This window comes from Bombyx mori, chromosome 24 (genome assembly GCF_030269925.1).
Source record: "Bombyx mori chromosome 24, ASM3026992v2".
Classification (NCBI taxonomy): Eukaryota; Metazoa; Arthropoda; class Insecta; order Lepidoptera; family Bombycidae; genus Bombyx; species Bombyx mori.
Window position 1 is genome coordinate 353,492 of NC_085130.1, and position 26,229 is coordinate 379,720.

The 26,229-nt window shown below is 45.4% G+C and overlaps 1 protein-coding gene across 2 annotated transcripts in view; it reads left to right on the forward strand.

Moving 5' to 3' along the window:
- The first annotated feature begins 1,865 nt into the window (after positions 1–1,865).
- LOC101742772 (uncharacterized) overlaps positions 1,866–26,229 on the forward strand; it is a 76,792-nt gene continuing 52,428 nt past the window's right edge. The window contains exons 1-2 of one of the 2 annotated variants that reach the window (XM_012688334.4): positions 1,866–2,003; positions 23,235–23,408. In XM_012688334.4, coding sequence (XP_012543788.3) covers positions 23,327–23,408 — 82 coding nt within the window. In that variant the 5' untranslated portion in view covers positions 1,866–2,003; positions 23,235–23,326. Of the gene's footprint in view, positions 2,048–23,234; positions 23,409–26,229 lie in introns of both variants that reach the window. The other variant, XM_012688333.4, reaches the window with a different exon arrangement.

Here is a 26,229-nt window from a genome sequence, read left to right on the forward strand (position 1 = left end):
AAAGGTTTGCAAGATCTCAGTCTCTTGGGCAGAGCCAGTTAACGGAACTAAAGGCTGATGAGGGTACCATCATTTCTTCTGAATTTGAGTTTTTGAGAGAGCTCAAGAAATTCTATGGACAGTTCCGATCCTTATATGAATAAACTGTTCTCAGGAGTCGCTACGATTCATATAGCACGTACTCTACACTAGACTTTCATCGTCAAATTTACGCGCTGAAAAGTCACTCGAATCGAAGTGTTTGTGCGAAAACGTCACTATGTCAGTCCGATTATAAGACCGGGATTCGAAACCTATCCTTCTGCAGCGTCGCCTGAGATATAGAGGTGTTATTTCTGTGAGTTCTCGAATGGCGATCGCATGTCGGAAAGTGGAGCGTGGGTAGATCTCCCACGAGGTGCGCAGACGACCCGCTAAATGCCACGGGAGCCCGCTGCATACAGGCTGCGCAGGACTGGTGATCGTGGCGAGCCTTGGGAGAGTCCAATGTCCAGCAGTGGGCGTCCATGGGCTGAAAAAAAAAGAAAAAAAACAATTGTAGACTACCCGTCGTCCCTCTTCAGCACGCGGCGCGGCGCCCCACGCGCGCTGTGTGCTCGCTGGCGTGTGGCATGAGGAGCCGCGCCCGGGAAGGTATTTGTATTAATATAATATCTTCTATCTTCTCTAAATATAAAAATAAATTGCTGTTCGTTAGTCTCGCTACAACTCGAGAACGGCTGGACCGATTTGGCTAATTTTGGTCTTGAATTATTTGTAGAAGTCTAGAGAAGGTTAAAAAGGTAGATAAATATGAAAATGCTCGAAATTAAATAAAAACAATAATTTTGTTTTTCCTTTGATGCGTCTCCCGTCGGACGGAATCCTTTTGTTTGTTTTAAGTTAATTTTATACAATAGTTTAGGTCTTATAATTATCGATTGAGGCACTACGAAGTCTGCCGGGTCAGCTAGTTTATAATACAAACGTACAAAATTTAAAAGCGTGCTTACTGTAATACTCAATAGACGGCGATATTAGTTTTCCGAGTCGCATAATTTTTTTAATGTTAAAGAGTTTTAAATAAAATAGAAATGCATTTCCATTAGCAAAAGAATGCTTCAGTCGATGCGTACAGAGCCGAGGGCACGGTTAGCAATCTATATATTAATACGTGAAGCAAAAACTTTGTGCCCCTTTTTACGAAAATTGCGCGGACGGAGGAGTATGAAACCCAAACTTGTAGAAAATATGGAGAAGGAGTGCAGAATGTTAATATTTTTTGAAATTATGCACGAGAAATACATTAAATCAATAAATAAAATTGGCACACACACGCATACATACTATTTATTTATTGTCAAACTTTTCTTATTGCTTATAGTCTGTGGTCAAATTGAGAATAGATTTTAATTGTTTGTCTCTATTAATATTTGTCTATAGTGTAGTCTTGGTGAAATCTGTGATTATAGAAGTATAATAATCTTTGACAATAGAATCATAATAGTATACAAACATTTAATTTCAATTAATTATAGTCGAATTTCGACTACTGCGGGACTAGTAACTGTAAATAATTCAGGGGTCGTCTACTCGTCACCAGAGCGAATTTATTGATATTTTCATAATGGACATCTCTACAAATTCCAAGACATAGTTTTAAAGGGTTGACCGATCAACACAACAGTTTTCCGAGTCGCTCCGCTCCCGCCCGCTCCCCCCGATAAGTCTGAGTCCACAGATCTCAAGTGGAAACAGTCAATTATATGAGATCGTCATTGTGCGTGTCGGTGTGTGTGACACGAGACTCGATAAGCGACGACAGATTTATATATGGTGACCAAACTGCTTGTGAATGATTCGGGGGATGTTCTCACCCTCGGGGTGTGAGGGGAGCGCGAGGGGGCGGGGCGCGCGGGGCAGGGCGCGGCGCGGTAGTCGAACAGTAGCTCCGCGGTCCCTGTCCGGTGCGGACGTGCGGCACCCTCGTCTGCTCCTTCGTTCCGAGCACAATAACATTATCGGTGAGTGCCTCGATACCCGCCGGACCGTCCTCACATTCCCTACAGTGAGTACTCAGTCACTCAGCTTAAGACGCACCTTTGTTTGTATAGAAGGAAAGGCTAAGTACAGAGAGCGTTTCCGGTCGGTTTGTTTGCGCGAAATGGGTTTCCGTAGCCGACGAGCGCGGACCGACGTAATGCTGATAAGGATCTCGGCGCCGCGTGATGCGCGACCCCGTGCAGCCCCCTCGTCATCGGCGGGGCCGTCCGCTTGTCGACGGAGACACGGGTGATCCTTCTGATCAATACCGATGCTACGACATGCTCATAAAGCCAACTTTTGCTGTTTTAGTAGAACACACCTCCTTACATCTTTTTATGTTGACTCACCATGTGTCTGTTGTGGTAAATATCCGAACGGCTGAGAACTTCACGTCCGTGGATCTCGTATTTGTTACGAAATCTGTTATGATTGACATTTTTATTTGTCCTGTACAATGGAGCCTCCGAACACCGAGAGTGATCGCCGCCGGATCTTTGCATTTTGAATTTACTGTCTTTGATCTATAAAGAGCAGGGTAGCTGTGAGGATAGTTTCACCCAGAGGCCGGAGGAGGATGTGACAGACCATTCACATTAGATGTTAAAGTTTCACAAAAATGCTTTAATGGTGTTTTATGAAGTAGTGTAGTGTAGTTTATGTTAGTAGTAGTAGTAGAAGAAGAAGAATAAAAGAATACTCTTTTCCTAATAAATCTTTTTGTTCTTGGATAGCGATGAATGAACTCATTATTTGTGAATGACTACAGCTCTGCGTGCAATGTTTTAGCTGCAATAAGCATATCCAGGCCAGAACTTCAGTAAACTGTCGGTTTTTTTTTATCTGACATAAATGTACGCATAGAAATTGAATGTGAAGTACTGGCGAATACGATCTCTTGCCTCCGCGGGTGCAGCGGCCATTAATTAGATCGAGTTGTGTCTCCCGGAACCACTCGTCCTGGCTGTTTGCTGGTCTATCGATATAATTACTCATAACAAATATGAATGCAGTCCACTTGATGACAAGAGGTCAACTTGGAATTAGAATAGGTTTTACAGTTTGTTCCTATGTTCATATGAAGACCGACATAATGTCTTAAGACTGGCGCTGCCGCTGGGAAGCGGGGGGTGGGGCCCTGCCGCTGATGGCACGTGAAGGACATAATAGTAGACGGTGGACGATCAATTTCCGTTTCCGGTAACTTTATACCAATTCTTTTTTTTTTTTTTTTTTTTTTTTTTTATTGCCCTTGTAGGCAGACGAGCATACGGCCCACCTGATGGTGAGTGGTTACCGTTGCCCATGGACTTCAGCAATGCCAGGGGCAGAGCCAAGCCGCTGCCTACCGATTCTTCAAATATTAAGCGAGAGAACTTCAGTATCGGACACATTGTTTCTTTTGAATTTATTACAAAGCTAGAGAAGTCGCTGCTGACGTTAACGTTAAGATTAGAAACACCTTGGCGGCTCAGTCTCTCTGCTCGTACTTTGACTTTGACAGCCTGGTACAATTCGCCTGTCTGCGTGCCGCGTGCTGTAGATCGCATTGTTAGTCGACTCCATAAATATGTTGTATCAATCATTTATAATGAACATAATACGGAGTGCCTTAGAAAAAAGAAAAACAACGTACATTCACGGAAGTCGTTGTGTCCCCGTGCACAGGACGGCCGGTGTACTTGATTCGACAATTGTTCTAATGAAATGCGTCCTTACTTAGCCTTGTGCTCACGGACGACTGTGTGATACACAACATAACTAGCTGGAGTATTGCTCTGACAGTATACTAAAGTCCACGGCACTAGCGCTTACCTCCAACACTACAACGACAGCCGATATGAAGTCCGATGGATCGATGCTAGTTACAAGTCAGTTGCAAGCTCACAGACCAGTGCGTTTGTCGTGGTTGTGAGGTCGTGAGGTCGCTACTGATCCTCGTTAGTATAATATATGAACAAGCACCTATTGACATTGTGTACATCGGTCAACGAGTTCATAGTCCATTTGGTATGAAGTGGCTAATGGAGCATACGGACACCACAACTGACATGTCGCCACACAGCTTGAGACACGAGATCGAAGTTTCAATTATATTGATTACACTGACGTTGCTTATAACGGACTGACTGACAGAGCGGTTATCACATAACCGTCGTCGCCAATGTCATTAACAACGACAACCGCCAACCGTTACCAATTGATATATGGTACAAGCGGCTACACAGCTCGTGGAGTGTGTGCTCGGCAGGCGGGCGCGATGCTGTAGATTAGATTTTATCAAGAAATAATGTCGTTGACATTTTGAATTGGACTTGCGTCCAAATGAAAAGACCGCGTGATCGACGATTATTTTTAAAAAGTAACTTCCTGCCGCCGAGGGTATGCGCTCCCGGCAGTCTGGCAGGACGTGGCGTCGCAGGAACGCTCCCAGCAGCGTGCAGGACTGATCTCGGAGGTGGTCACGCCGCCGCGCCCCCTGTGTCGGCTTGTCACCGGACGTGACGCTCTTACGCCTTACTCTCCAACGAACGGACACTAACTAATATTGAACTAATAGTGAAACACTTCACCTCACATTACAGTTTTATATCCGCACCCGCTACTACTGAGAGTATAAGATTACTCCACATTTCATTCGGAATATAATTGCTATTGACTCTCCTATTTTTACAAAGACAATACGATACAACATTAACCGCATCAACAATTATTAACAGTCATTAATTTGTCAACCAGGTAAAGTCGTAATGACTTACTTAAATCATTTTGGGCTACTGATCCAATATAAATAATACTAAAATGTTAAGCTGTTGATTAGAGATTTTATTCTGCATTTATTATTTATTTTACAATAACTATGTTTCTTGATAGTTACAAGGTAATCGCTTCAGGATCACAAAGCGTTATTACAGATGAAACAGCAGCAGCGACAGTATGAGTGGGCGCCCACATACACATACCAATTTTCAAGTCATCGCCCGAGCTTCGTAAAACAATATGCTTGTGAGTTATCACATCATCACGTAGAAGAAGCATTAGATCTTGAATTGCGGAAAAACAAAAACCTAACCGCGGCCTCGATATAACATATCTGTTCGAAACCAATCCGTTAGTTTTTGAATTCTTACCACGGCAACACGGGTCGCGATTTGACGGTGCCGTCGCGATTTGACATCTGTCACTTTGTCTTGCTTCTCGAACGGGACGGTACCTGTATATTGACGGTCTACGCTAAAGTTGTGTATCATCGCTAATCCTTATCCATTCCTGCCCCATACCCTTCTCCCTAAGTGATACGGCGTGAGAAGACGAAGGCATCGGTTCCGGTGAGTGATTGCATGATATTTTGTTAAAATAGTACATACGGCGCCGCGAATCGCGGCACATGTTCGACGTGCACCTCGTGCTGGTTTCCGTAGCCCTAGGCTGCCACGAGGTTGCTAGGTTCGAATCGAACAATTTCTGGTAGCAGAGCGTGGTTAGATTTGTGAAATCTATAGTAATTACCACGAATGTAAAATTTTTTACGTCTAACCTCACTTAATTTTGTTACTAGTCAGCAGAAGTAGTGTAGGCATAGGGTTCGGTTCTGTTTAAACTATCATTCTGCTGACCTAGGTCAGGTCGTTTAGTGTGTTTCTATCCACCTGGTTAAGAAAATTAGTGAGTAGTAATAGTTAGTAATAGTAAGACTGATTTATTAGCTTCCACTGCGCATAGCTGACTAATTGTACGTGAGTTGGACAGCTGTGCTGGCTGAGTTTATGACCTAGCACACAGCTGCTACAGTGGTCAGCTATTTTCATACTATTACTACAGATTTATGTTAATTCTGCTCATCATAGCAGTAGATTACCACATCTATTTAAGCATAATTGTGTGTAACAATCTGAATGTTATTACAGTTTGGGTTTATAATTTATTATTAATTTGTGTATGATTGTAGCTCACTTCCTACTTATATTTTAGTATAATTGAGCTGCAACACATTTGTAATTGAATATAACTGGAGTACTTGTTGAACTTGTAGTAGTAGATTGCTGGTTGGGCCCTGTTTGGAGACTAGCTTAGTTATAGTCCAGAGGCCAACGGTGTATGAGTGTCATTTCAAAACTTATACCAGCAATTTACTATTATATATATTTTTTTGTTATTTGTTTTAATTTGTTCTAAATTTAAATTACTTGTTTGAATTTGTGGTAGTGGATTGCTGACTGTGGGCCCTGCTTGGTGACTGGCTTTGGTATAGTCCTGAGGCCATCAGTGTTTGAAAATTAATTCACAAATTTTTATCAGCAATTTGCTATCATATAATTAATTTTTAATTTTAATTTTGTTATTTGACTTACCCGTTGAACGGTGTGAATACTTTGTGATAGTAAATTGTTGATTGGGTCCTGCTTGGTGACTAGCTTCTAGTTATAGTCTAGAGGCCAGGTGTGCTTGAGTTTAGTTGCAACTCAAAACCTGGTATCAGCAATTTTCTATCTTATAACTTTTAATTTTAAGTTTGTTCTTATTTGTTGGGGTGTCCTTGGTACAGTGGTGAGGTCTAGGTTACCTAAATACTTAGGAGTAGGAATATTTTGGTGGGCTCACTCGTACACTCCTTTAAATAATTCCTTTGATTTTTTTTTGAATTTTTATTTTGAATTTTTTTTTGATTTTTTTTAATTTTTTTTTTGAGTTTTTTTTTGTCCTGGTTGTAAACTGCAAGTAACATGTCGGTGTCCTACATTCGCGGGAAGGTGACTAGTGAGCTCCGATGGTTCGCATCAGCTCATGCTTTGGTTGACAGAACGGATAGGGATGCGGCATTGCTCGATAGGGCGTCTCAGGTGCACGAACGGTTGGAGGTAGTGTACGATCGGTTGTCTGACCTCGTTGCTTTGGGGTCCGAAGTGGAGAAGGAGGTGATCCATGCCATCGGTCTTGACGTGGACCAGTGTCAGGAGTACGCTGATGCCATTCTGCAACGGGTGGCCGATATTAAGAAGCAGTCGTCATCCGGTGGTAATGGAGGTTCGGGAACTACGTCAGGCGTCATATCGCGCCTCCCCTCCATCGACCTGCCGATCTTCCACGGTGATCTGAACGAGTGGGTCGGCTTTATAAATTTGTTTGACAGCCTGGTCCATGGTCGGTCGGACTTGACTGCCTCTTATAAGATGGCTCAGCTTCGGGGTGCTCTGCGAGGTGAACCTGGTGAATTGGTGGCACACTTGCCTATCACCAACGACAATTATGCGGTCGCACGCCAGATCCTGTTCGACCGATATCAAAATCAACGACGGTTGGTAGACGCTCAGCTGGCCAGGCTGTTTGCGATACCCAAACTTTCTCGGGCGTCCGATATCAGAACCGAGGTACTGAATCCAGTTACGGTGGCCACTAAGGCCTTGGGCAATTTGGGTCTACCAGTAGACCAATGGTCATATCTGCTCTTTTATATTGTTGCAGGTAGGCTGCCGGTTGAGGTGCTCACTCGCTTCGAGCAGCAGGACAACGCAGGTAGGGACGAACTGCCTACCCTGGCCAATCTGCTGGCATTTTTAGAAGGCGAAAGTCGCAGACACGAGATTATGCCACCACCCTCCTCCTCTGGGTCGCGTGTGCCGGCTTCCGGCCACGCCGTTTCGGTTGCTCAGAGGGGAGGGGGAGGGGATAAGAGGGGGCCGTCTCAACGACTGACTGCGCTCATGGCAGCGGTGGGAGGCCCACGGTGTGCCTTCTGTCATGAGAGCGGGCACGACGTAGCCGCCTGTCCGAGGTTCCGGTCGACGCGCATCAGGGGTAGACGCAACATCGTTGCCCAGCGGCGATGGTGCTTTTTTTGTTTTGGGCCGCACACGGCGAGCGTCTGTCCACAGCCACAATTGTGCCCTAATTGCGACGGTCGGCACCATGCCCTCCTGTGTCTGGAGTCTGCCGCCACTCCGAGGTCATCCGGACGCAGTCATCCAGCCTCGCCGACCGGTGAGCGCACCGGTCGTAGCCCTCGCCAATTCGGCGGCGTGGACCCTCGGGAAGAGGCTTCGCAGGGAGGCGCCGGGTTAGGTACTGCGGGCGGGTGCCAGCGGATGCCCACTAGCTACGCCGGGGTGGCCACGTTGTCCCCCCGTGCGGGGCCGTGTTCGCCGGCTGGATCGAGTAGCCCTGCTCACTCGTCTCCCCTTCCCTCAGAAGTACGGTTTTCCCCTCCGCTGAGGGAGCGGCCGACGCTGGAGCGACTCCCTCCAGTGTTTGGCCCGTTTGGCCATCGTACACGGAGGTATATGAGGCGGGACGGGAAACGAGGGCCTTATGTGGGAGCGTGGGATCCGTTGGCACGCTACGACCTTCCGTCGCGCGCCGACCGGGATAGCGGGGACCCGGGCCCCCGCTAGGAAATTGCCGCTCACTGCAGTGTTGCCCCAGCCCCAGAAGCTGTTTTACTTCCTACCGCTTCTGTTCGGGTGTTGGATTCGGATGGCAACACTGTGGTTGCTCGAGCTCTGTTGGATTCCGGCGCACAGGGCAGTATTATGTCGAGCAACCTTGCAGTACGGTTGGGCAATCCTATTTACAAGTCTTCTTATTCTATTCGTGGAGTGGGCAATGTTAGAATTTCGGACGTGATCGGTCACACTTCATTTATTTTCTCATCGAATTCCAACCCTCGCTTACAGTTTAGAGTCTCAGCTTTGGTGATGCCTGAGGTGATAGGTCGTCACCCTCCGGTGAAGGTAAATAGTTACATACGGTCATTGACTTCAGACTTACGGCTAGCGGACCCCAAGTTTGACACACCGGGGCCAGTAGACGTACTACTTGGAGCGGATGTACTAGGGAAGCTGCTCCTAACTGGGAAGCGCGTTCTTCATGCGGAGGGTTTGGTTGCAATGGACACAAAATTAGGGCATGTATTGTTGGGTCCTGCGTTCCGGCCGGTCGCTGCGAGGAAATCGGACAATTTTCTGGTCGGGTCTACGCTTTCGGAAGTAGTCCAACGGTTTTGGGAACTAGAAGAACCTCCTACAGCTTATCGAGTTAACCCGGATGAGGAGGAATGTGAGCTGTTTTACCAGAATAATACGGGTCGTCTCTATTCGGGCCGGTTCTTGTTAAGACTTCCTTTTCGGGCGAATCGCCCACTGCTAGGCAGTTCGAGGAAGGCAGCAGAGACTAGACTTTTGTCAATGGAGAGACGCATGAGGCGCGACGCGGTGTTCCGTCAGAAATATGTAGAGTTTATGCGGGAGTATGAATCCTTAGGTCACATGTCGGTTTCCAAGGTAGATTGGAGTGCTACGGAGCACTGTTTCCTGCCTCATCATGCGGTTTTGAAAACTCCTAACGGTAAAATTAGGGTCGTGTTTGACGGTTCGGTTACGACCTCCTCCGGCGTCTCGTTAAATCAGTGTCTCCATTCGGGTCCAAAGCTGAACCGGGACATTTCAGACATACTGACGAGCTTCCGCAGGCACCAGATCGTTTTCGTGGCAGACATCCGAATGATGTTCAGGCAAACGGTGATTCATCCGGAGGATAGGCGGTATCAACTCATTCTCTGGCGTGAAAGCTCAGATGAGCCCATAAAAAATTATGAACTGAACACGAACACTTACGGGTTGCGGTCGAGTCCATATTTGGCGGTTCGTTCTTTGCGGGAGCTGGCAGTGAGGGAACGGTTGCACTACCCTCGTGCTGCGGACATTTTGGAACGGGACCTATATGTCGATGACGTATGTACGGGCGCCGACAGTGTCGAAGAGGCCTTATCACGCAAGGATGAACTGATCCGCCTTTTGAGCAGGGGCGGGTACGAGTTGAGAAAATGGCTGTCTAACTGTCCTGAGTTGTTGACTGGTTTGCCAACGGAGTATCAACAGGATCCCCATCTTTTCGAGAATGTCGATAACCCTAACATGCTGTCGGTCCTAGGGATTCAATATCGTCCGATTCAAGATGAATTTACCTATCGGGTGGAGTTGGAAAATCCAAAGGTATGGTCTAAGCGAACGGTGCTTTCCACAATTGCTCGAACCTTCGATCCAAACGGTTGGATCGCTCCTGTCACTTTTCTCTTAAAGTGCTTCATGCAGCGACTGTGGTCTGCTAACCTGTCATGGGACGAGGGGATTGCTGGTGACCTATTGAAGGATTGGTTGAACTTTTTCTCGTCTCTTCCTGATATTAACCACGTGTCAATACCTCGGAAGCTGGTTCCTGCGGGCAAATACAAGGCGTCTCTCCACGGGTTTTCGGATGCCTCGGAACGCGGATTCGCAGCTGCGGTATACTTGCGAACGGTTTCTTCAACTGGAAGGGTTGATATACGGTTGGTGTTAGCTAAGAGTAAGGTCGCTCCGCTTCGGACACGCATGACAATTCCGAAGCTCGAGTTGTCTGGTGCCGCTCTACTGACTAGGTTGTTAAACCATACAGCTACTAGTTTACGGTCGGTTATTGATTTAGAAAACACTGTGTATGCTTGGACAGACAGCCAGATAGTGTTGTGCTGGTTGAAGGCTTCGGTTCATACACTTGAAGTTTTCGTGGCCAACCGTGTCTCCCAGATTCAAGGATCTGAGGTCCCTCTAACATGGAGACACGTGCCTGGTGAGCTCAATCCGGCGGACTGCGCTTCTCGGGGATGCTTAGCATCGGAAATAGTTGATCATCAGTTATGGTGGGGTCCCCAGTGGCTCACAATGAAGGCTTCTCAGTGGCCACCCTCTCGCATAGGAGTTCCTCCAGGTCTCGTGGCTGCACCGGCGCAGTTCGAGGATCGAGGAGTGATTCAGGGGTTGGATTTGGATCTGCTCATCAACCGTTATAGCTCCTTGGACAAGCTGGTTAAGGTTACCGCCTGGATTTTGAGGTTTATTCGGAATTGTCGTTTGCCGGTGTCTCAACGCAATATGACACCTGTTGTGTGTCCCATCGAGCGGAAGAAGGCGCTGCTGAAATTAATTGAAGTTGTGCAAGCCACCAGTTTTCATTCAGAATTGAAGGCGCTAAGGACTGAGCGCCCTAAGCTTCGTGGAGCTATCGCTCGTCTTAGCCCCTTTGTAGACGGCCAGGGGCTGATTCGAGTGGGAGGTAGATTAAGTAACTCCAATTTACCTTATTCGGCGCGCCATCCTCTTTTACTTCCCAAGAAGAGCCAGTTAGTTGACCTGTTGGTGATGGATCGCCACATCGCAAATTCGCATTCCGGTTGCAATGCGCTGCTGGCATCCCTCCAGAGGGAATTTTGGATTCTGTCAGGGCGTCGTACGGTTCGGAGCGTCCTTTTCCGGTGTTTACCCTGTTATCGGCTTAAGGCGTCTACGATGCAGCCTCAGATGGGAGATCTGCCTCCAGACAGAGTGAAGAAGATGAGGCCATTTTCTGGAGTTGGTACGGACTTCGCTGGGCCCTTCATGATCAAGGCTTCACGTTTGCGGAATGTTAGGTTAATTAAGGCTTATCTGTGCGTCTTTGTCTGTCTTTCAACCAAAGCTGTACATCTTGAAGTTGTTGCCGACCTTACAACTGAAGCCTTTATTGCGAGCTTGGATAGATTTGTGTCCCGTCGAGGTTTACCCGAATTGATACGCTCCGATAACGGAACGAATTTTGTAGGTGCGGACCGTTACTTGCGGGATGTAGTAAATTTCTTGAACAATAACCAGGTGGATATTGAAACGGCCCTCTCTCGTCGCGGTATTCGGTGGACCTTCAGTCCTCCAGGATGCCCCCACTGGGGTGGAATTTTCGAGGCAGTAGTAAAATCGGCTAAGACTCACTTGATGCGCGTGATAGGGCAAACCTCGCTCACCTTTGAGGAGTTAACTACGGTATTTTGTAAAATTGAAGCGGTACTTAATTCACGGCCGTTGTGCCCGCTCAGTTCAGACCCGAATGACTTGGAGTCGTTAACTCCAGGCCATTTCTTGATAGGACAGCCACTCAATGCGTTACCGGAGTATCCCCTCTCGGATATCAAGCCTGGACGGTTGAGGCGATACCAGATGTTGCAGCAGATGTCCCAAGATTTTTGGAAACGTTGGTCCCTTGAGTATTTACATCTGCTCCAGCAGCGCTTTAAGTGGACGGATAGAACCAGTCCCCCTCACGTCGGTGACCTTGTGTTGGTTAAGGATGCTAACCTGCCGCCACTGCGTTGGCGTAGGGGGCGCATTGTTAATCTGTTTCCCGGTAAGGATGGGACCCCTCGGTCTGCAGAGGTTCTGGTCGGGGACTCGGTTCTCAAACGAGCGGTCACAACGTTGTCCCGGCTGCCAGTTGATTAGGGACAGGTAGGGGACCTGTCCGGGCGGGTGACTGTTCGAAACCAATCCGTTAGTTTTTGAATTCTTACCACGGCAACACGGGTCGCGATTTGACGGTGCCGTCGCGATTTGACATCTGTCACTTTGTCTTGCTTCTCGAACGGGACGGTACCTGTATATTGACGGTCTACGCTAAAGTTGTGTATCATCGCTAATCCTTATCCATTCCTGCCCCATACCCTTCTCCCTAAGTGATACGGCGTGAGAAGACGAAGGCATCGGTTCCGGTGAGTGATTGCATGATATTTTGTTAAAATAGTACATACGGCGCCGCGAATCGCGGCACATGTTCGACGTGCACCTCGTGCTGGTTTCCGTAGCCCTAGGCTGCCACGAGGTTGCTAGGTTCGAATCGAACAATATCGAAATTATTAAAGCACGATAACACACAGGTGCCAACCCTGCGCGCTCCCTCCGACCACTCCTAATGAAGACGTGACCACGCGCCCGTCGCCTCCTCCGTGGACTCCTCGCACATGTACTGTCAACGACTATTAATATTATTTGTGTTGTTTGTACCTAGTGTGCGTGGGCATTGTGTTAGGTGATTAAGTATATTCATTGATTAACTTCGTTTTACTTATTGCGAGGAATGTTCTGCTCGTTGCGGTCAGACGCTCAACGACCCTGTACCGAGACGCGGTTGGTTGCTAAGCTATCTTTGGCCACGACAGATAAAATACATTTTACGTACATAATATGTATTTTATATTTAGTTCGCACGCCGCATATATAACTGTTGAAAATTTGTGAATATAATAATAGTAGGTCTGTAGGCCCCGCGTTGCAGTGGCTCCACTAACAACAGGCGGGCCGCCAGCTCGTTCACTCAACGAAACGAAGGAACAAAATAGGCTGAGAAACTGAGAGAACATAATGCAGCAGGGCTTAGTTCTTACAATAGCTAGCACCCTCCTATTGTTGTTCGGCGGCGAGACAGCACGCGGCGCGGCTACCACACTACTACCGGTACTCTACGAGCAGAGCACGTGCGTGCGTGTCGTGCCGGACGTGCACGTGTACGAGTCACGTGCACCGTGCCAGAATTAGTTGAGATGTTGACTTCAGTTAGAGGTTAAGATAAGTTTGTGGCCCACATTTATCTTATTGCTTATTGAGAAAAAACCAAGAACCGGCTACTTCACGTCCCTAAGCTTCCTCGGTGTGAAGGCGCGTCAGTCGGCACGTGTCGACCGCTCTCGACCCGCTCGGCGCTGAGTGCGCTCCTCCTCCTGACCTACTGTTCACTCACTCTCTCGCGTACTCACACTTGAAGTCGCAACTGTTAATTCATGATTATTCCTAAATTGCTCAAATCTAAATATGTATGTATGTATGTATGTACATCAACGAACAAATTTAAACGAACGTAAAATAATAAAAATAGCTTAAAACAAGCGTGCGCTGATGTTTAACTTAATTTGAGTCGCTTCAGCTCTATTTTTGAAGTAAGCACTAAATATAACGCCTCAATTATAATAACCTATGCTCATATAACGAGTATTGTTGTGTGTGACACACTTCAAAATATTATTCGGCGAAGAAGAAGCCAGTGGGAGAACAGTCAGAGAAATTTGTAAATGTTATAAATAAGAAACATTAGAAAAGTTTCCGCACAAAATATATTATATGTGTGGGGAACACGAATTTGTAAAAGTAAAGCGATAAATTCTTTACACTCCCCCCTCTCCACCGCACCTCCCCCCGTGCCCTCGCCGTAGGGTTGGCACATGAGCGAGCCAAAGAGTCATTATCGGAATTGAGGGACAGATAGTAGACTATGTTACCAGCGCACCCCACTCACTGTGTACAACACTCGAGTCCTGGACAGAGCGCTGTCCTACAATAGCTCTTAAATCATAGCTCAATAGTTAATAAAATGGATTTACAGATTTTGATGTGAATAGGCACATATAAAATATGTACCGCCTGTGTGTCTGTCTGTCAACCAATTTTGTAATCTTGTTTTGTTTTGTTTAGTAGCTGTTAATGTTGGTAACGGACCACTGGTGTTCCTATGTCAACAAAGACTAAAACATTTAGTGCTATATTCTCCTGTTCGGCAACCGGCGTTGTAGCGCATGTAGTCGTGCAACACGTCACAATTAAACAAACGATGAAAGATGAAGTTCGGTAATCGGACGGACATTAGAGGATTTTTTCCTCTACCTAATCGTTGGTAGCCGAAGGGGCTATTCCAAATTCTAACGGACCGGTAGGCACTGGCAGCCTGACCAGAACGGTGCTTCGCTGAATCTACAACCGAATCGGAATCGCCAACCTTTGAGAAAATCCGGCGAGACATTCAGTAGGTTTAATCTATGGGTGAATTCTCTGATCGAACTGCCGTGGCCATCATCGGTGGCCGGCGGCTGCTTGAAAACCCTGAAAGCACCCAGAGTAGATCTGGGGGATCCGACAAGACAGATTTGGGCGACGGTGACCTTGCGTTGCCCGGTCGTCTGGGTCGGATGTGTAATTAGCGGCGGCTGCGATAAGGATGTTATCGTATCGCACCACCTTAATAAGGTAGCCTCCTGACTCTTAAGGTGATACTTGAAGATACTTGCCTATTTCTGCCGTGAAGCAGTAATGCGTTTCGGTTTGAAGGGTGGGACAGCCGTTGTAACTATACTGAGACCTTAGAACTTATATCTCAAGGTGGGTGGCGCATTTACGTTGAGAATGTCTATGGGCTCCAGTAACCACTTAACATCAGGTGGGCTGTGAGGTCGTCCACCCAAATAAGCAATAAAAAAAAAAAAAATTAGGTATCGGTTCTAGATTTAGGTCGTGGAAAAGACCAACATTCCTCACATACCGCGGGGCCTCGAGGGCTATCCTGCAGACACGGTATTGTTATTATTTTCCGTCCATCACAACGCAGTGATCACTTGATCAGTGAGAGGTCGGGGTCGCGGGCGGTGCAGCCCTACGTAGGCGGCGCGGCGCGGCGGTTGACAGTTTATGTTATTGCTTGAATTTTTCTTGAGAACGTTTTGTCGCGTCCATATATCAGACGGGGCGCTGGCGCTGGTTGCAGACTTGTTCGCTCCCCGCAGCCTCGCGTTAGTACCGTACAATCTTTACAAGCTCCTGCTACACAAGGCGGCGTGTAAACGCACTGTTGCATCGTGTGTACATAATAATAATTACTCTCTCGGTGGTCATCCGTAAGTAACGAGCGCGTTGTCAGAGGACAACTTAATACACGCAGTACTAAATATTATAACTAAATACAACGGGACATCGAAATCTAATCAAACTTAACCTCTTTATTAAGAAAAATATATTGCAATTCAAGTTCAATTGTGTGGGAGTCATTCCTATTCGACACAAGCACATTCAGTGATACTTACTTTAGTATTATCTAAGAGTTTAGTCTAACAGTACGCAATGATAATAAAAATATGACGATCGTTGAATTTTCCGCGTTCAGTTAAAAAGGACAGGCTCCGGCAGGTGGCGACGCGGCGACGTAGGGCTCCGTCTCGGCGTAAAGGGCCGGGCCGAGCATCCTTGGGGCTAGCTGCGAGTCTGGTTGTACTGTTGAACGCGCTGGTTCATATTCTGTTCATTCTCGGGCGACAATGCAAGAGAATCGTTTAGTGGATGGGCCTATCTACCAGATTTGGCCCTTATTTTAACATATATCACATTAAAATTAAATTAATTAAATAATATATGTGTAAATAATCTAATAAATTAATAAACTTCATTTCATTTCGCTCCATATAATGTTTTCAAGTTATAACAGAATATAAGAAGGAAATATGTAGAAGAGTTGACTTGAAGATGTCGTTAACAGACAATAAAAATTTTCAAAAAAATATATATTCGATATGGAGGCACAATGTCGATAAAGTGAGTTGGATCAGGTCGTGCGGGTATGTCAGATTCAGCTCGCACAACGCATACGTTCCCGGTCTGTTCGTGTCTGATTAGTTTTGTTTTGTAAAGTCATAAGATCATTAAACAAGGTATTGATTGGTTTGTCTATTGATCACCACCCTGTCCCCCTACGTTCCCCTGAAAATGTTTTCTACCGAGCGGGAGTCTGCCACCATTGAGCAGCGCTGAATGAATGAATGAATGAATGAATGAATGAATGAATGAATGACCACTGAATGTAATCAATCACGACTTAAATCCCGTTCAATTCAAATAAACAAATTAAAGCTTCAAGAGTACCTACTCGTATTTCACGAGGCAGTGTGTCGGGTGTACCAACAGGTCAGGTAGCGCGGGCTTAGAGACTCACCGAGTAAACGACTTACTACCATTTATTGCAACATATCTCCGCGAAGTGGGACTACCATGACGTCACCCCTATGGTATCATATGGTAGGCAGCGGCTTGGCTTTGTCCCTGGCATTGTTGAAGTCCACGGGCGACGATAACCACTCACCATCAGGTGGGTCGTATGCTCGTCTGCCTTAAAAGGCAATTAAAAAAAATTATGTTGCACTACAATGTGGATAATCGAAACAATAATGAGTCATATAAGAGTCATTAGGTTCCAAACGCAAGTATAAAGATCTCTTGAACACTGATGTCACAATCACATTTCTACAAACTGCAGTGAGCAACTGGAACACACATTTAAGAGTCACGACATCAAACCGATCGATCGTTAGGACGGCCGGTGCGGGAACACAGAGAGTCGTCAGCCCGCGTGATGCAGTCGGCTCGTTACGGTTCTGTCCAGCGTTACACCCGCTTTCTAACATCACTTCGACTGCGATGGGATACACATTAAAATACAATGACACACAGAAATGCACTAGAGAAGCAGCCCTAAATCACCTTATCTACATGCACGATATTAAATTGTATGCAGAAACCGAGAGTCAACTAATTAAATGAACAAGAAATATATAAATAACTAGAATACAACCAATCACGCCACATCCAGCAGAAAGAAACGGAACAAAACTAGTGCAACAAATCCGACAATGGCTAATGTAATATGTACCTAGACTGAATACAGAAGAGCGTCCTGCGATGTCTGACGGAGCACGTCCTGACGCCTAATGTCCTTAATTCGGTAAAGCGCCGTGTTGGCAACACTGTCCCGTTAGTAACATTCCAATCCTGGCAACACTGCAGCGCGCCGTCTACAGGAACACACGGATGTCATTAAAGAGGTGCCGTTCAGTATATGTCGATGTTCCTATTGCGTTGTAAACTGAAGAATATGCTGGGAGTCCAGAGGAATTGTAAGGACAAACATGTAAGGCACTCCGTAAGGCTCGGCAAGGGAAGCTGATGCCGTGTCCCAGGGTGAGGCAGTAAGTGGTATCCGCAGACCACCGAGCGTGGACCAAGTGTTCAATTTAGTCGTGGAACGTTTGGTTTGCGACGAGTCCAAAGCTGAGTTGTCCGAACTCATCTCGACAAACACTTTTGCCTATCCAGCGCATGAATGAAATCGCGCAAAATTACTAATCCAGATATTGGAACCCAAATAAATATTACCATTTTAGTGTATTCAAAGATAATCCCAGCTAAAACAAATAACTTAGCATTCATATAATAAACGCGTAACGTAGGCGGTATTCACAATCCTTGCACTAATACAATTATTATTTTCACCAAAAGCTCCGGAATCTGCATTGATACTAGTGTATTAGACGTGAGATAGATGTGGCTACGAGATTAAATCCTTTGAAATCCCGTTATTGATTTAGTACAGTGCGCCGTCCTGTAGCCGAGACTGCGATATATAGCACTACGGTTGCTGTTTTGACTTCTGCAGGACCGGTAGTGACGTCACCGAAGCCGTTCTGTTTATATACAGTTGGCGGTAGTTCAGATATTCCATTTGTGCCTTCCGAAGTGAGCATTTGTGTTTGAAACTGTAGAAATTGAGTAAAAATCTTATATTGTTCCAAAGTGGCACAGTTCGATCGTCAGGGGCCTGATGTTTGGGGCGCCGATTATATCCTAGACTCGTAAACAGTCTGTCCCGGCTGGACGTCAGACGAGACAGGTGTGCCGAGCCTCCGGCCTCCTCCACGTACTGCCACTAGTTACTGCTAACGATTTCGTATAATCTGTTTGTAATAGGTGCTTGTGTCCGCACGTTATTTTGCCGCCCGCTGTAGTTGCGGCTCTATTGTGATTTGGACACTATGATCATTTCTTGTAACTGGTTAAAATGTACAGCGACTACAAAAATAGTAGAGAAATGTCATCTACGTAGCTTCAGAGAGATACAGTATCTGACGTGCCTGCCGTTCGTAGGAGTGAGACAAGCCAAACAGTCACCCAGTGGTCGGCTAATGGTGTTGCTCGGGCGTGAGTCGACGCGGAGCCCCCACCATCCACGGGCCACCGAGCCAACTCAAACACACAGGGGGGCAATTGTGGGAATAGAAACACTTTAGATTCCTTCTGTGTAACTTTGTATTTAACGTTAAACTTTAACAACGAGCTGCCTCGAACGTAAGCTCTCATCCCTATGCACGAGCACCCCGAGATCATTTTAACAAACACAATATAAAATTAATTTCCAAATCCTCGGTTCTGCCATGTTGTAACCGTTCTACATCTCTGTTTGTATCTCTACATTTCTCCTGCGAAGCCACCACACGCTCCGCGCTAACGGTTGGAGCAGCCGCATTGAGGTGCTGTAGGGTTGACGTCATGTTTCAGGCCGGGTGGTCATCATCATTACCGGTCGGATAACAGTAGCTCCTAGTGCCTGCTTAAAAGCAGATAGGCCGAATGCCAGCCTACTTGTTTAGTCAAACAGTTAGATAAATGCCTCTAAGAATACATCAGAATCCAAGAGTACAGCATGTATAATAAAACTCACTTCAATTCATATCAGAGCATAATACATCGATATCGCAATCTCGACCCGACGCCCGACGCTCGGCTCTAGACCCGGTGAAATATAATTTCCCGAAGCAATAGATACGGCAGGAAGCTCTTTAAACACTTCCTTCCACGCGGACGACGCGACGCGACGGGACGACGCACACATCTACCCGCACCTGTACAAGCACACACACACCGAGACACTGCTCTCTCATAGATGGAACTAACGGAGACTGCTTCTATGATACAACTTAGTGTTGAATCGACTTTATAATAATAATGTTGAGAATTGATACAGAATCGGACTCTGTGAATATACCTAGTCAGGTCATAAGTATTGTCACACAGTAAAAACTTTTCTTTTAGAATGCTGGGCACAAAAAAGTTTATTGAATTCGAATTTCGAATTGTTCATGAAAATAAAAATGTATACTTTTAGAATTTTACTCATTTTTAAATATGGAGTGGACGCTTAAAGAAGACCGTGTTGCAGTTATTGCGTTGCATCGTTGCGGTTACGCGTCAATTCAAATTTTTAACATACTGAAAATTTTGAATACAACCAAAAGATTCGTTTATCGTACCATCAAACGATACAATGAAGACTCTAGTGTAGATGACAGGTCAAGAAGTGGTCGCCCTCGGTCTGTTAGGACTCTAGCAGTGATAAAAGCTGTGATGGCGCGAATTCAAAGAAATCCCAAACGTAAGCAGAAACTGTTGGCCCTTCAGATAAGGTTAAGCAGAACCACGGTGAAAAGGGTGTTAAATGAAGACTTAGGGCTTCGGGCATATCGAAGAAAAACAGGACATCGTTTGAATGTTCGTCTAATGGACCTGAGACTGAAGAGATGCCGCGCTTTGTTGAAGCGGTACACGGGAAAAAAATATCGGGAAAATCTTTTTTCGGATGAAAAAATTTTTACCGTAGAAGAGAGCTACAACAAACAAAATGATAAGGTGTACGCACACAGTAGTGAAGAAGCGAGCAACCGTATTCCGCGTGTCCAACGAGGTCATTTTCCATCCTCGCTCATGGTATGGTTGGAAGTTTCTTATTGGGGCTTAACAGAGGTACATTTTTGTGAGAAAGGTATAAAAACGAATGCAGTTGTGTATCAAAATACAGTCCTGACGAACCTTGTGGAACCTGTTTCTCATACCATGTTCAATAACAGGCACTGGGTATTCCAACAAGATTCGGCGCCAGCTCATAGAGCGAAGAGCACACAAGACTGGCTGGCGGCGCGTGAAATCGACTTCATCCGGCACGAAGACTGGAGGCCAGTCTTCCAGTCCAGATTTGAATCCGTTAGATTACAAGATATGGCAACACTTGGGGGAAAAGGCGTGCTCAAAGCCTCATCCCAATTTGGAGTCACTCAAGACATCCTTGATTAAGGCAGCCGCCGATATTGACATGGACCTCGTTCGTGCTGCGATAGACGACTGGCCGCGCAGATTGAAGGCCTGTATTCAAAATCACGGAGGTCATTTTGAATAAACTTTAGTGTCATAAGAATCTATGTTTTGTTAAGTTCATTTTGGTATATGAATGGTTACATAATGAATAAACTTGTTTCAATTATTTTACATTAAACATGTGACAGAATTTATGACCTGACTAGGTATAAGCCATGTCCTGATCTGTGCTGACGAATTCAGTGCTTACTAGTAGACATGGTTAAGTTATTGTTGTTCTATTTATAAGCTACACGATCATACGGTCTATCTGTTAGTGACTAGTACCCGTCGCTCATGGATTGCCATTAGCTAGGAAGTGAGCGAAACTGCAGTCACTCGCGTAATACTCTGCAAAAGCCTCGTTCAAAGAAGGACATGACCACCGAGAAGCGGTGTTCTATTCAGACCGGGGCGGTGCGTGCCAGAAATTACAGAAATGATTAACAATGATCGTGATAATGATTATCCAGTAGGTAATACGCTTCCAGTGGGATTGCTCAGGGATGCGGTAAGGGCTTGAGCAGTGAAAAAAATTATAATATTTACATTCGATAACTTAGGATTGTTTAGGTAAATCTGAATGCAGGTCTTCAGTTTTACATGTTCATTTTACACAGACACATACATACATTCTGAAGTCGTCGATAACGTTTCCCCCCTCCCCCCCACAGACTCCACTATTCCTGGCTCTTCGGCAAGTAAAGGGTTGTCACGTTCAGTGGACCGGCTGGCAGTGACCGACCGTGTGAAAATATTATACGATTTGGTCCCGGGCCAAGTGTCCAGGCTCAGACGCGAGCGATATGTCGGTGTGGGACTGTTACTGCCGATATATAATGTTACCTCAACGATGCACAGGCCACAGTTTTTATGCAATAGTCTGTTGTTTACGAGTATTCTTTATTGATGTTGTATGTAACCACTCCTATCCCTAGAACAGGTCCAATCACACTTATCGTTCTCGCCAGTGGATCCTCGTCGGTCCGTACTATAATGTACCCTCTTCCCATGTGCCCATCATGCTACCTATGTTATAAGGCAATCGGCAATTAATTCAATCTTTAATCCATTAAAATGATCTGACGATAACCCAGAAATGAAGAGGTACTACTAACGGGTACTCCTTGTAACTCAAACTGTCTTTATAATACGATGGTAATAGTTCATGGATGCCCAACCGCAATACTTGACCAGGCAGTTATTAATTAAAGTAAAGTGATTATAATATCGCAGGGAGTGTCAGCCCTGCGCAGTGCAGGAGCGGCGCTGAATGAGCTCAATGAGGACTAACTTTATGTAAAACGATTTGAGTCGCGGCCAGCGGCAGCGCGGTCCACGCCGCCGCGCCGCGGAGAGCCCCGGACATGCTTCATTGGATCGAATTTAAGTGATTTTGTTTGCGAACAGTACATTGAACAAATAGCATTACAATCGACGTACGTACACACGTACAGGGTAGAGGGCGCGGCGGGTCACTCACGGAGCGACAGGTTGCAGTTACACTGGAACAGGAGTTTGAAGTCTCAGGGTTTTTACAAAAAAACACTCGCGGTAAAAGTACGTGGTTCCCGTTAGCCTGTTCACGACCATTATAAATGATTTTTGTAAAATCCTTACTGTATACTATCAGAAAGTCTAGAATTAATCGCATCAGAAAGATTTGGTAACGAAAAATAAAATTTCACGTTAAAATCTAAACGAGACGAGTTGAGACTCGGCTGCGAAACTTCCAATCTAGACTCTGAGATAAATCCTAAGATAAGCCGATTCGCAGGCTCCCTTTATGTACGTAGACTGTCGAGCGGTTTATAATGTCTTTAAGAACATAGTTTCAGTGAAATATTACGGAATTTAATTCGGGGATTGATGAAGCTATTTCATGGTTACGTTAGTACTGACATTACATTGGTACTGATTTCTGTGAAGCACCGCTCTTGCTAGGGCCAGTGTTAGCAACGCCTCCTGGTTTGAGCCCCGTGAGCTCACCTACACGTTAGGGTTACGCTGACATAGCCTCTCAAGCCTAGTTCAGTGTTAGATTTGTAGTTAGCTATTGATGGTTCTTGAGGCAATGTCCTCCACATTCAATCCGTTACGTTACGTAGGTCAATTAATGAATTATTGTGGAGGCACTGAATATCAAGACGTTTGCTTGAAGCAGATGCAAATTATTGATAAAAATAAATTAAAAACACACGAATGACCACATCAGTACATCGTTACCGTAATATTACTATCGGATTTTGACGACATGCCCATTGAGTTTCTCGCTGGATCTTCTCAGTGGGTCGCGTTTCCGATCCGCTGGTAGATTCTCCGAAGCATTGCTCTTGCTAGGGTTCAGTGTTAGCATCACTCCGGTTTGAGCCCCGTGAGCTCACCTCCTAGTTCAGGTTACGCTGATATAGCCTCTCAAGGCTATCAGCTTAGGTAGGAAAAAAAGTGACGACATTTTTTTCTTGAAACGAGACTTGGAGCCCCGTGTATTATATCTGAAGGAGGCGCCGGTGGCGGTCGCTTCCTATCAGGCGAAACGTCAGCTCGTCCTTATTATGGAGGGTGTCGAGCTGAAGAATGAATATTGTTGTTTCGTTGTTACAGATGCACCGCCCGTCGAGATGAGCGTCCCTCCCCCCTGCGCGTCGCACTCCTCTCTCTCCCTCTCTGTCCGCGTGTGAGTCCACTTCGGCGCGATGCTGCGCTCCCACCGGCCTCCCGCTCCTCTGCGAACGTGCACTCTCTTCCATGCACTCTTCTTCTTTACACTCTTCCTAGGTAAGTACATGGATATATTTTCAAGAGACGTCATTAGCGTCGGTCAGGACACAGGGATTGTTTTCAACTGACTGACTATTCTGGTCGGAGACAGTTGCGTTGCGTTATATCTTAATCTTAATGTTATCTATATCTTAATATATAAACCTACAGTGGTTTTTATGGGCGTTCCGTTATAGCTACTGAACCGTGCATCCGATTGACTTGAAACTTCGTGTAGAGAATACATGTACTTAATGGATGGACTAATATTTATATGAGTGTTGGACTCCCTAATAATAATGTTAATTTAAAATGCCAAGCGAAGCGGGCGAGTACGGCTTGTTCATAATAATAGTATAATAATATTTCTTGAAATTATTGTAAGCTTGTTGGGGGATGCATAGATCCATTTATCACAAAAACTTTAAAGTTTCCAATCGACCAGACATGCAGAATGTAATTATTTTATTACAACTTTAATACTTAATGCGTCACGTCCCGACCAGCTTGGTCTACAACACAAGAGTAAAGAGTTTACCAAGTCCTATCCCATCAGCAGCAGAAGACGTTTATGAAACAGTTCTTCAAGCCAGCACGGCGCTGCCAGCTACATGCATACATACATAATGCTGCTAGAGGCCAGTAAGCTACCTCTCTCTTCAAGTAACTCAGTCACACATTTTACCCAATAATCTAGCTTGACTTGCTGACGATCTACAGACAGACTACTTCTCTGACTTCGTTATCACCCGGCCGCAGTGCTACTCCTCGGCATATTGTCAACTAATTCTGTTTTGTCAATAAATTTTGGTCAGTGGTTGTCAAGCAACTGAGCCTTATAATAAAATAATTCAATTATAAGATAAAATTAAATTAAAATGTAGCGGTATTCGACCCCTTTTGGAATAATGACAAAAAGCGGTAGCGTTATCTTACTCTATCTTTGTCTTTTCAGTACTTTGAGGTCGCATAAATCCAGCTCTCGGTTTAAATAGTAAAAAGGAACCAACCGGCTTGACTGAGCGCGAACTGAGGACGAACAATCTTCATATTATTATTATTATTATTTTAAAACATAAAGTGATTTTCTTTAAATTTGTTTGTTTGATGGTCTAAGTGTTTGCTCGTCGCGTACAGTGTTGAGTTGCAACTTGCTACACTAACTGTTCGCTCATCATGAGGGTTTCTATACCAAACGAGCATACGGCCCACCTGGTAGTGAGTGGTTACCGTAGACGGGATTATCTTACGGGACGGACGGGACACTTAGACACTCTCCGTGTAGCATATGGATCCATCAGAATGGGATCAACGTCAATCCGACTACTGTATGGATCTAATGCAAGTGTATGGTTTGCCTTTTATGCGGCTTCGTTCGCAATGGGTTGAAATTTAAAAGAAGAATCTATTCCGTAAACCGGATTACATGATCTTGATGAATAGAAACATATATAATTATGTCATTTTCTATGAAATAACTAAGTTTCCCCGAGTCTGTCTGTTGAGTGTCCCCACTCGTAGTGGAGCTCGGGCGGGACTGATGTAAATGGCCGCAGATAGACATACCACATGTATGTAAATTTTATAAAATTGTATTATATATAAAAAAAAACATAATATTCCTAACCTAAAAGTACATGTTATTATCCGCAACATGCTTCGTCAGATTACAGAAATAGAGTTATCAGCAACATGCTTCGTCAAAAAGTACAATACTTACTTTCAGCTTCAAGCGTCGTCATAAGTAACATAAAGGTCCACGCTAACAGCAATGCGCGCGTAGGCATCGGCTACTCAAACAAGCCACTCTGGATCGCACCCGGCCCGAAAGTACCCCTTACGCTAGCAGCATTGCCACGCTGTATGGCAATAGATAATCTCTGAACCAGGTACGACCCAGACCGAGGATCGTGGCCTTGCCCTCTGAGGCGGTGGCCAATTGCGACAATAAACTTTTTGGCCTCCGAACTCCACACACCTGTCGTTTCCACTGCCACTGGAACAAACAGGTATGTAGATTTCAGAGCATCACACTTGGCATGCTTCGTTTTAGCCGACGCCTCAGCAGCAGCAAGTACATATGTACATACATATGTATGTGTAACCGTAGTGTGGCTGTATTGTGTTTACAAGTCATTACGGGGCCAGAGTGACGCCGTGATTGTTAAATAGACGTTAGTGGAGGCGCCGCGAGGAGTTGCCAACTATCTCGGCGCGAGCTCTGCGAATGAACACACGTCATGAATATTGTGGAAGTTATCAAACGTTCAATGCCATTGTACAAACTCACACAGGCGCAGCCCGGTGTCAGCGCTGCGCTGCCTTCAACTAATGCTACGTTGATTACATTCCAAATTTCTGACAACTCTACCAAATATAGGTTATTGTCAATTTCCTTTACTTACTGAGATAATGAGACCATTTCGCAAACACAACTCAACTGTATGGATGTGATATGTGTGTGATAGCTCTCCCACCGTTCGAATTGTTGTCCCACTCTGTTCTACCGCCACTCTTTACGCATACATTATACAAGGTTCTTAATATATGACGTCATCGTTGGTTTCGTCGGGTTTTGTACGAGAACAATAAGAGTCCCATCTTCTGGACTACGACAACGTGAAGTTTAATTAAAAAACTGGTCCTGCTGTAATAGGCCTCCTCAGACTGAGTCCGGCGAGCAATGACAATATTATATCATTGTGATAGAATATCAGAGAGCAGTGAGCGCAGTATTGAAATGTCGACGAACATCACCAGAGTCGTTCGTGATCACGCAAACTGTATAGTATTCGAAGCGACGCGGGCAATGAATGCGCGGCTAAACTACATATTGCTA